The sequence below is a fragment of the Sorex araneus genome, chromosome 1 (genome assembly GCF_027595985.1).
Source record: "Sorex araneus isolate mSorAra2 chromosome 1, mSorAra2.pri, whole genome shotgun sequence".
Classification (NCBI taxonomy): domain Eukaryota; kingdom Metazoa; phylum Chordata; class Mammalia; order Eulipotyphla; family Soricidae; genus Sorex; species Sorex araneus.
Window position 1 is genome coordinate 57,551,719 of NC_073302.1, and position 12,288 is coordinate 57,564,006.

A 12,288-nucleotide genomic window follows, 5' to 3' on the forward strand; every position below is an offset into this window, starting at 1 on the left:
TGCAAGGTTCAGTTCTGCCTTGCTATTCTCACCCAGCTAGTTCCTAATCAGTATTTGTTCCATAAGCTTTTAGAAACATCTTGTGGCCCTCTCTGTGCTCTCTGTGGTCTTGTGGTCTGTACATGTCTTCACCCATGCTCCCGCCTTCATCCCTTAGCACCTGTATCACTTTGACCTGATTTTTCACTGAGGTGCATGGTGTGAAACAGACATTTGATAAATATTTGCTGAATCATGAAATGAAATATTATTACTCTGGGCAGATTTTAGTTTCAGTTTTAGAATTTTAAGAAATTCTTTCCTGCCCTATTTTGGAACTTGTGTGATCATTTCTTTTCTTTTCTTTTAATTTTATTGAATCACCATGAGATAGTTTCAAGCTTTTGTGTTTGGGTTACAATCACACAATGATCAAACACCCATCCCTCCACCAGTGCACATTCCCTACCACCAATATCCCTGGTATACCTCCCCTTTCCCACCCTTCCCCTGCCTCTACTATCCTTGGGTGTCAGTCTCAGGTGATTTTATTCTATACTCCACAAATGAGTGCAGTCCTTCTATGTATGTCCCTCTCTTTCTGACTCATTTCACTTAGCAGATCATAAGATTTCTTAAAATAGGAAAATGTACAGTTAAGTTGCTTAGTGAATTTTGTATTAACTGATTTTTAATAATGTTAAGTCTTTAACTAATAAATTAAATTTACAAACTAAAACTGAATGAAATTTTTAAAAGAGAGAGATGTTTTAAGTGTATAGAAAATAAATGCCAGAGCATGTTTCTTATATTAATAGATTAGAAAAATACTACTGGATATGTGAAACCTGGGGCCATCACCATTAGCACTACTTATTAGATAACACCTTTTATGCAGTTATTTGACATAATTTGTTGTGAGACTTTCTCAGAACCTTAGAATGTTGCCTCTCAAAGTGGCTTTGATCTATATCAACTACCTTAACTTTATGATTCATGATATTGGGCAAAGAGAAAGAAATGAAGTGATTTTCCCTCCAAATAAAATCATATTACTGACAAGCTATTTAGAAAATGGTTCAATTACTTTTGATCTGGAAATACATATGAATAAAATTAGATATGCTCATCACCTGCCTCAAAATAACCTGTGCAAAAAATCCCTTTTATTGGTATGCTGGATGGGAAAAATTGACCTTAAATTGATAAATCATTTTGTATTATATTGACCCAGAAATATATTGTTCAGTAGATGATGATATTGACTTGATTTGATTTGAACAAACCTCTGTGACTTCTATTTGGTGATGATTATTTCCTTAATTCTTTAAAGTAAGGAAAAAATTCAAAAAGTAATTTTTGTTGTCATCAAATTTGGCAATGAACAGAATTACATTGAAGCCTGTTCAACTTAAAGCAGAAAGAATATTTTGATTTAAAAATTAAGTTCTCCCAAACATGATGGTCTCTTAGTATCTGTATTGCAAACCATAATGCCTAAGAGTAAAGGGAGAGTAAGAAGGAAATTGTCTGCCACAGATACAGGGGGTGGGATGGGGTGATGGTGGTGGGAGGGATACTGGCGACATTGGTGGTGGAAAATGTACACTGGTGAGGAATGGGTGTTCGATGTTGTATGACTGAAACTCAACCATGAAAGCTTTTGTAACTATATTTCACAGTGATTCAATAAAAAAAATGAGGTCTATAAACACCCCCCTGAAATTAAATTCTTGAGGTATTTTGTTCTAATTGTACAAATGTATGGATGTGTGATATACTAAGAATTTTTGCTCAATGATCTAATTAATTAATTATATTATTTTCAGGATGAAAATATGATCAACTTCATTAAAGGTGGACTCAAAATTCGAACAAGTTACCAAATATATAAGTAAGTTAAAAATTAAGATAAAGTTTTAAAATTATTCTTTATTTCAAATTATCTTTAAGTATGAATTATCTTTTTAAAACTCCGGTTGGTAAAAATGGACTTGATTTTTGGCCTACTGAGTATGTACTTAATATGATAGAATAGCAGAACTAAAGTTTAAAACCATTTTGAAGAAAAGAGCTAAAGAAGGCATTGCTGGTTTTTGAATACTCTTAGTTTCCTTTTCCTAAAAGCAATTAAGATTTGATTGTCTATTTTAGTTGATAGGTATGTCTGTGACTTAGACCTTATAGCAATACTGCCCAGTAGAATTTTCTGCAGTGATTCAATAAAGGTGGATCAGAATGGTATGTGTATCTTCTATCGCTCTTGTGATTTTTATCTTGTTGTTTTATCATTTATTCGAAGTATAAAATTTAACAAACACTAATTTCCTTCTATAGTTAACTTATGTTTTAACTTTTGTCTTGAATCCAGAGAATGCCTTTCTATCCTGCATGTAATTCAGAAGAGCAAAGGTGAACAGCAGTTCTTCTATGAGTTTGAGGGGGGTGTCAAGCTGGGAATAGGTGCCTTTAATCTGGTAAGTAAATGATTAGAAACCATTTTGTTAAAAATAATCAAAGGTTTAAAGAGCCAAAATACTTTTCTTTAATACATTTGAAACTTACCTGGAGTCTCTAATTTGATTTGATTACCACTTAACTAGAATGGATGACTTTCTCTGTGTATAACTCAACAGGGGCCCTTGGTGAGTATGTGGTAGATTACTACATACACTTAGAGTAGTTTTAAATTATACCAAAAGGGAAGAGTGTAACACTAGGGGCCTGAAAGACAGAAGAGTGGTCTTTGCACTAGGCTGACCAGAGTTTGATCCTGGAACCACATATGGTCCCCCATCAACACCAGGAGTGATCCCTGAGCACAGAGCCAGGAGTAAGCCCTGGGTAGAGCCATGTGTGGCCCCCAAATAAACAAACAACAACAAAAGAGTGTAACACTAGGGATGAACTGGTAATACCTTTGATTATAATGAGGTTGAACCAGTTCCATTTCCACCTCAGGAAGATCGATGCTTTGTAATGGCATCTCCGGAATGGAAACTAGATGGAGCAGCCACCATGTAACTTGAGGAATGATTTTGATGCTCTTGGGGGAGATGAGAAGTTTGAGTAGATAGATATTAAATTGGAATATGTAATTTGATATTTAAAAATATTTGCAAGCTTTGGTTGTACTTGGTGAGAAAGCAGAGTGGTTGAGGGATTCCTGCCATTGATTGTCACCATAACTACTTTGTTTATGAGCCCATGGCCAATGATGGGGTAGCTGGAAAAGTATCTGACCTGTACCTACAGAACAGCTCATCCTATCCACTTAATTATGAAAAGGCTCTTCTTCTGGAGCTGACTTTGGTGGATATTTACACGGGACAAATATATTTCCAAGTTTTTCACTTAGAGAATTCCATTCAACTGCCTCTTTTTCAGACCTTCTTGTCATCAATGTTCCTGTATGTTTCTTCCAAATCCCTGACCACTCAACCCACAGATCAGTACATGATCAGTATACATGGGTCCATCTCTCCTCTTAAGTAAAGTGAATAGTCAGGAACCTTGCTCAGAACTCTGCTGGAGAAATTTCCCTTCACTGCAGTTCTTCACAGATGTCTTAGAAAGAAGCTATGTCATAGCTATTTAAGCTATATGTGCTTGCAGCTGTGTGGAGTGTGACAGGCTTGCTTTCTGGAAGACGCTGAAAGGGAATTCATTTGGAGGAGGGCACTGAGGACTACCTTCTCAGTTCTCATTGTGCCACATAAAAGGAGCATCTTCAGAGCATCCTGAAGAGGCTGGTTACCCTCACTGCCCCCTCCAGCACCCCCCCTCCACACCCCACCAATTTTGGATTCAGTTTGCCTTAGGAAGAGGAAATTAATTTGACTCTATACGTAGTATCTGATGCTTGAGACATGTGGTTTGAAATAATTTTTCATATTGTTGAATCATTAAGACTTTAAATTGTTAAGTGCTTATCGTCTGCCTTTAGTTATATAAACTAATCTATATTGTATTTTTTTTTCTTGCAGATGCTGTCTCTTTTACCTGCACGAATTATCAGACTACTTGAATTTATAGGATTTTCTGGAAACCGGGTACAGATGTAGTTTTATTTTTATTTTGATAGATCAGTTACAATTTATTGAATATGCAGGTAGTGCAACATGTTCTAGCATCACAATTATTGGTAATTTGCAAATCAGTTGTTAAGACATGAGAATTTGAAGGATGATATCAATCCTCAATATTATCTTTCAGGAGATATATGTTTGTGTTATATAAATACACATACATACAGTTTTTTTTTTTTTTTTTTTGCTTTTTGGGTCACACCCAGCAATGCTCAGGGGTTACTCCTGGCTTTGCACTCAGGAATTACTCCTGGCGGTGCTTGGGGGACCATATGGGATGCCGGGGATCGAACCCGGGTCGGCCGAGTGCAAGGCAAATGCCCTACCCGCTGTGCTATCGCTCCGGCCCCATACAGTTTTTCTAATGAAAGTTAACATTCCAACTTTGTTCTTAATTCTTTGGTTAAAAAGTATTTTTTACTGCTGTTATTGATTACTGGATCTTTAATACTCTCCTGTGGTTAAAATGTTTCAATCGTATTTTTACAACTCAGTATTTTATACCAGGAAATTAAGCTAAATCACAACTTGTATGATTGGCATTAGTCATCATGTAGTTGTGGGATATTGGGGTTTCCTTGTGTTTTACAAATTTTACTGTGAACCAGTGAGATGTTTGTCTTCTACTTTTGTTCATTATATTTGTGCATGACTGTTTCGTAGTATATAATTACATTTATTAATTTTAAAGTCAGAATGTATTTACCAGGGTTGCTATATTACAAAATTCTTCCTGTTGTGTTATAAAGAGAGTAGGTTTGTGGAAGTATATAAGAGCATGTATAAGAAGCTTTATATTTTTCCTCACATTTACTCCATTGTTAATCATAAGCTTTTGGTATTTATGGTGTTGTCTCTTCCTCTGTTCTTTTCTTCAGACTCTGAGTTTTATGGTTACTTTTCCCCTGCCACCTCTTTATTCTTTAGAGCTCCAAATTCTCTTGAATAAAGTCCATAAAATAGTATAGTTTCAGGGCCCCATATCTTAGTTTAGCCAATGTTTTGGCTTCTCCTGTGCTTCTTCTGAAATGAGCAATTCTTCATACTCACAAACAGACCTTGTTATCCTCTCCCAGTGAGCTTAAGTATTTCTAACACTCAGAACAATTTATTTCTTTATTATATTCACTATATTCTAATGAAATCATCGAGGCACATACTGTATTACCTATTTGATGGAAAAATCATTGAAGATGTTTTGTACTTAATTCCCAACATGACTTAATAAGTCAGTATATAGCATTTCTGTGAAATGATTTGTCTTTTCTTTCACTCAAATCACATTATATAAAAGAATTTGTGAGATGGATGCTAAATTAGAATATAAAGTTTGTTTCTAATTAGGCTTTTTCTAGACTAAGTTCTTGAAAAATAATCTCTTTCATGAAGAGTGAATATATATGAATTGGCATTTCAAGTCTCTAAAATGCATTTCATTCCCATAGGAATTGGGCCTCCTGCAGTTACGGGAAGGTGCCTCAGGAATCAGCATGCGGTCTCCTCTGTGCTGCTTAACTATTCTGGCTTTTCACACTTATATCTCCTTAATACTTGGTAAGGATTGGAGTTTATTTTGTGTCATTAAGAGTTGATTATCTTTCATCTAAATAAAAACTTAGAAAAAAATTTAGTTTAGTTAGAGCAGACATCTCATATCTATTTACCTGTGGTAAAAGAAGTAGAGGATTTCTGGGAGAGCTCAGAGGCCCAGGTGGTGCTGGATATCAAAAGCATGACCCTGCGCCCCCCCCCGGCAAGCAAAGCATGTGCTTAAGGCCTTGGAGCAATTTCTTTAGCCTCTCACTGAATATCTTTTAATCTTTTACTGACTAAAAAAATTCTGTAAAGTTTAAGGCATCTTAGCAAATTTCTATTAGATTTCTTTTTAGTAGAAATTTAATTTTGTTTGAAACAAGATTAGAGGGCCGGAGCGATAGCACAGCGGGTAGGGCGTTTGCCTTGCATGCGGCCAACCCGGGTTCGATCCCTGGCATCCCATATGGTCCCCCAAGCACTGCCAGGAGTAATTCCTGAGTACAAAGCCAGGAGTAACCCCTGAGCATAGCTGGGTGTGACCCAAAAAGCAAAAAATAAAAAATAAAACAAGATTAGAGGCAATGGATGTAGCTCAACAGTAAAGCACTAGCCTTGTTTGATATTGTTTGATATCCTGGGTTCCATCCCTGGCATTGCAAAAAATAAAACGTTTCAAAGTAAGTTAAAATTTTCTGTTAAAACTAGAAACTCCATTTAGGCATCTTAAGATATTATTACAATTCTTATTACAACTAATAAGAATTAGCCTTCCCTTGTACTGGAGAGACAGCTCAGGGCTGAATACGTAATTCGCAAGAGGGAGGCTATGGTTCTATCTCTGTCCCTGCCCAGTTCCCCGAGTACCTGGTCCCCTGAGGAGCCCTGAGCACTGCCAGAAGTGGCCATGAAACAAAGTGAAGAATTAGCCTGTCATAGAGCTGTTAAAAACACTGAAGTCGTAGCTGAGGCTTTACTTTATGTGTTACTTTATCTCCCAAATGTTCACAGTTCTCATCTTTTCCACTGTGAGGTTTTTGATGTGTTGATAAAATGTGGAGAGTGATTATAAAGATCTGCCATGTTGGATGAAGACTTAGGCTTTCTCTGTTCAATTTCCAGGCACAGGAGAAGTGAATGTCCTGGAAGCGGAGAGTCTCCTGGCGCCCTTCCTCCAGCAGTTTCCAAATGTATGCTTTGAACCTCAAGTTCCTATTTCAGACATGGCCTGTCATCGGCACTGATGTTGAACAGTTGCTTTTCTCCCTTTCTCCCTAGGGCTCCCTCATGTTGTTTTACCATGCCCGGATACTGCTGCTGAAAGGGAATTTGGAAGAGGTAATTTGCTGGGGGAAGAGTTATTAGGGGTTATCTGTATCAGTGGTCTTTGTCTATGCCAGAGCTGTTGCTCAGATATAAAAAGATTGCACAACTGGTCTAAATATTTGCATTGTGGAGTCACATCATATACTGATTCAGCCTAAATTCAGCACTGCATTAGGCAGAAATAAGACAATGTGAGTGCATAAAAATTAGTTGTGCAAATGCATCCTATTACATATGGCAGATTATTATATATAGTTTATATGTTTATGTTATATAGTTTATAGTTTATATGTTTACATAAAGCACATGAAGCAGTTTGGGGTAGAATACATAAAATACAGCGAGGCAGTTGAAAAGATATTCAGATTTCGACTGTTACCAATATCTGCAGTAACCACTGACTTTGGAACTCCACTTCGGGTAAGGTATATTTCCATAATTATACAAGCACATTCCATCAAAGAATTTACTGATTTATTGAGAAAGAGTTGAAAAGTATTTTATGTAAGTATATTTGCAGTTTTTTTCTATATAAATGGGTCAAATGTGTAGTTTTCTGTGGATTTTTTTTTCTATTTTCTATTTTTGGCCATCTTAGATCTCTTTCCAGGTCAGTTTGTTAAGCCTCCTCAAATCTTTTTTTCTCTATTTATAACAGTTTTATTCTTTTAAAATGATATAATAATTAAAGTGCTATTCATATCACCATTCTTTGCTCTTATAAATAACATTTATAATATCATATACTTTTGTGCATAAGTGTACTGGTATATGATAGATTCTGATTATTAAGATTTCAGGGTCAAAAGATAACTGTATTTTGCTAAAACCAGCCAGATATCACCATTAATTAGACTACTCCAGTTTATGAAGGCTATTTTATTTTTATTCCAATTTATTTAAGGATATTCCAATTTCTATGAAGATGTAAAAAAAATTTTGTGATTTTTTTTTTTGCCTAATCTCGACATTGTTTTTCCTGTTTTTACTATTGAAAATGATAATCTGATTTAGTAATTTGTATTTTTTAACTTATAAATTTATTCATATACATATTTACCATTGTGTAGATTTGTCTTTGATGTTACCTGTTCATATCTTTGTCAATTTTCCCATTGAATTTAAAATTTTTTTTAAGGTTTTTAAAAAGTGTGATAAGGACAGTATTATATTTAGTGCTATCTTCCCTCTCTAAGTTTGCCTTTAACTCTTGCTTAATGTATGCTCTCTAGAAATTCTGATTACCATTGTCCTTTCTTAAAATAATTCTGCATTTTACTTGAGATGAGATCTCCAGTCCCACTTCATAAAGAGTTATAACTCTCCTCACAAAATTGAGTAGAGAAGCAAAACTAAACTATGTGTATAGGTATAAGGAAGAGATCGTGGTGTTATGTTGAGTAGCTTAAAAAGTGATACTTTTGTTCTTTTTTGTACAAAGTGTTTTATGTATTTTCCCATTAGGTTATTATCTCCTTGTCTTATATCTGGATGATCAGCTTTATGCAATTGACTTATAGGCACAAGAGACATTTCGAAAATGCATTTCTGTTCAAGAAGAATGGAAACAGTTTCATCATCTCTGTTACTGGGAGCTGATGTGGATTTATGTATTCCAACAAAACTGGATGGAGGCATATTACTTTTCAGATCTGCTTTGCAAAGAGAGTAAATGGTCTAAGGTAATGAGCAGTGCTTTCATTAATATCATCTGTTTGCTAATGAGTGGCCAGAATGATTTTCATTTTGTGCTGTTGGTTCAGTATTATGACATCCATGGTGTTTTTCCTATTCAGAGATCCTTTAAAAGAGAAATGTGCCTTAGTTATTAAATGTTCATAAATATTGTTGTTTCTCCTATTCTAAAAAACCATCCAAAGAGTTTTCAGTGAAGAGGTGAAGATGAACTTCACTTACATTTGTATGTTGTTAACAATCAGTAGTTCCGGCATTTTTTGTAGCCTTTTCAATGTCTTGATAATAAAGTTTTATTTATATTAATCAAAATTTATATTCTGATCTGTTTGTCGGAGGTTGGGAGAAGTAAGATAATGGCATTCTCTTGCTCATAATAGTTGTATGATAGTGAAAGCTAAGTCGGAACTGTTATTCTCCTATGGAATAGTCATGTCTTATTTCCTTTTGTCTCTTTTATGCCCCTTAATTATTATATCTGGATGATTTGTGGCTGACTTCTGATTTGCAGGGTAAATAGGTCATATACGGAGGTCTCTTTTATAACTTGCAGCTTTTCTTCTTTTCCTCAAGGCAACATATGTTTTCTTAAAAGCTGCAATTTTGAGTATGCTTCCAGAGGAGGGTGTGAAAACAACTAAAGAGGACGTGGTGACTTTATTCAGGTAAACAGACACTACTTCTATTTCAGAGATTCTGAATGAGGGCTCAGAATATAGCTCAGTGGTAGGACACTTGCCTTGCATACGGAAGTGGGGGATGGGGTGGGAGGGGGGATCAGAGGCAAATCCCTGGCACTTTGGGAGAAAGAAAGAAAAGATTCTAAATGTGTAGAGGAGCATAAAACTACGTCTTTACTTTACTCTTTGTGTTCTCTTATGCTTCACTTTCCTGTTTTATTCATTTATTACTCACTTACACAGGGACCCTTAAAACAGTACAGTTAGTCCAGAATCATCCTTTAAGTAGGATTTTGCAGGATGTGGGTGTGACGGGGAATCTTGAAAACACATTCATTTTTTATTTTGATGTTGTGGCTTTGCTTCCACATTTGGAACAATTACCATTACAGTGCATCTTGAGGGCACTGAGGCACTGAGGGATTATCTGGATCACCCCAGTGGTGCTTGGGGCCTTCCAGGCTGCACCTGGCAGTATTCAGGAAACCATGCAGTACCTGAACAAATGGGTTGGCCAATGCAAGGCCTGTACTAGACCAGTACTCATTCATGCATCCATCTGCCTTTGATGTGAAGCTGTCTTTCATGTGTCAGCTGCTGAATAAACAGGTGGGACTCCTATCTTTGTGGAGTTTTATAATCTTGTAGTGGACCAGAAAATGAAATAATGAAATAACCATATAAATGTAAAACTTATAATCATAATCAATTCCCTCCCCCCTTCCAATTAATTTTCTTTTCTTTTTCTTTTTGAGTCACACTAGCGATGCTAAGGGGTTACTCCTGACTTTGTACTCAGGAATTACTCTTGGCAGTGCTCTGGGGACCATATGGGATGCCAGGGATTGAACCCAGATTAGTCTCATGCATGACAAATGCCCTGCTCACTATACTATTGCTCCAGCTCTATAATTTTTCTTAATAGTTTTGTAGGCCCATTCCGCTAGGTACTTTATTTAGCTATTAACGTTGATACATTTTGTTACAAAGGCCAATTTTAGGAAATCACCAAACCAAATTTAAATCTTTAGGTCAGACCCAATGATGGAGCCAGACCCAGATCCCCAGCTCTTCTTTGTCATCTTCACTCATGTCAAATATGTTCCAGAAACACTCTTCTTCCAACTGTCATCTTCATGTACTTATGATTTCACTTACAAATTGTCAGAGAAAGTTTGCAAGCAGGATGTTGTTGTTCACTAATTATTTCCAAAATCTACTTAATGCTTGGGAAATATTTTCTAAATGATGATGATGTGGCTCCAGAGTTAGCTGTTAATTAATGTTAATTGATGGAGGGCCCCCTCATTAATGGAATTTGCCAATTTTATGTCTAGATTTTGTGGACTATGTTGGATAGGTTAAGAAATTAACTAGAAAGAAGTATGTGTCAATCAGTGGCACTCAAAACTGAGCTAGTATAAGAATCACCTGGAGAACTCATTAAAATCCAGTTATTTGGGCCCAGTCCTAGAATTACAGATTCAGGAGGTCTAGGGTAGAGCCTAAAAATGTGCTTTTGGAACAAGTTTCTAGGTGATGCTGGGCTGCTAGTGTGGGGACCTCAGTGTGAAAACCAGACGCGTAGCTGCTGACCGTGTTCTCATGACCTTTCACAGACAGGTGGATGGCTTGAAGCAGAGAATTGCTGGGAAATCAATTCCTACTGAAAAGTTTGCTGTGAGGAAGGCGCGCCGCTACTCCGCCTCTTTGCCTGCACCTGTGAAACTTGTCTTGCCTGCCCTGGTATGCACATCTAACTTTGGCTATAAAGTAGAGCTCTGTGAAAAACCGCTAGCAGTATGTTTACCAGGTGTAAAGTAATGGGGAAGTTATGAACCATTAAGTAACAGAGCTAGTGTCTTTTGACTCCTTGGTATGTTCTAGGTATTGTGGTGAAACTATTTAAAAGTATGCAATTTTACAGAGACAATTTTTTAATTTCACTAAATGTATTAGGTACTAAATACTCTTTGGGAGGATTTTCTTTTTTGGTAGCCTCATCTAACAGGTCAGGTCATTAAGGGATGAGTCAACATAATTGAGATGGAATTGAACTGTAATAAAAACCTCCTGTGTAGTTTGCCCTTTTCTAGGAACTGCATTAAATGTCAGAGAGGCTGGTGAGACAATGACAGTGTGCACAGCCAAACCCTAATTCAGTCACTGGCACCACATATGTATGGTGTGTGGTGCCATATGTATGATCACCACATATGTATGATCACTCCAAGCACTGCCAGGAGTGATCCCTGAGCACAGAGTGAGGAGTAAGCCCTATGCCCCTCTAGGTGTGGCACCAACACTCCCTCCCCCACAAAAATCAGAAGATAAACTACCAAGGAAAGGAGGAGCTGGAGAGAGAACAGCGGGCAGAGCACTTGCCCTGCACACAGCTGACGTGGGTTCAGTCCCTGTCACACATATGATGCCCTGAGCCTTGCCAGGAGTGATGTCTGAGCACAGAGCCAGGAGTTCAGTCCTGAGCATGGCCAGTTTCAAGTTAAATCTTGAGCATGCCGTTTCGGTCAAGTCAGTTTTCCTCCCTGAAATTCCTCATTTCAGCTGAGGGGTTCTCAATGCAGGCTTGAAGAGGTATGAAGTATATCAGATTAGCATACCATTTTAGGACTTTTGTGAGGTAGGTACATAAATAGCACAGGAAGCTGTCTACTGCCCACTGACATCTGCTGCCCTCCTCTGGGAGCTCCTGGTTTTTCATTTATTTTTATATTCCAGAATACTATTGTTCTTCTTTGACAGTGATGTAGTTGTTTCCAGTTTTTATCGTTACAGACATGCTGCACTATGTCTTTTATAGTCTTTTTTGTATGTATATTTCTCTGGAAAAGATTCCTAGGGATTCAATTCCTGGTTGAATGGCATATTAATTTAATATTTTGATATATTGCCATTATCACTTGTGCCTTTATAAAAATGGCAGAATTAAAAACTATCCCAACACTGTTTAAATGTTTTAATTTATA

The 12,288-nt window shown here is 36.8% G+C and overlaps 1 protein-coding gene across 2 annotated transcripts in view; it reads left to right on the forward strand.

The window, feature by feature from the left end:
• TTC39B (tetratricopeptide repeat domain 39B) overlaps window positions 1-12,288 on the forward strand; it is a 113,490-nt gene that overhangs the window by 82,328 nt on the left and 18,874 nt on the right. For both annotated transcript variants that reach the window (XM_055122687.1, XM_055122692.1), the window contains 9 exons: window positions 1,809-1,873; window positions 2,351-2,456; window positions 3,966-4,031; window positions 5,513-5,621; window positions 6,723-6,790; window positions 6,879-6,938; window positions 8,447-8,608; window positions 9,195-9,286; window positions 10,921-11,047. In XM_055122687.1, coding sequence (XP_054978662.1) covers window positions 1,809-1,873; window positions 2,351-2,456; window positions 3,966-4,031; window positions 5,513-5,621; window positions 6,723-6,790; window positions 6,879-6,938; window positions 8,447-8,608; window positions 9,195-9,286; window positions 10,921-11,047 — 855 coding nt within the window. The remainder of the gene's footprint in view (window positions 1-1,808; window positions 1,874-2,350; window positions 2,457-3,965; window positions 4,032-5,512; window positions 5,622-6,722; window positions 6,791-6,878; window positions 6,939-8,446; window positions 8,609-9,194; window positions 9,287-10,920; window positions 11,048-12,288) is intronic.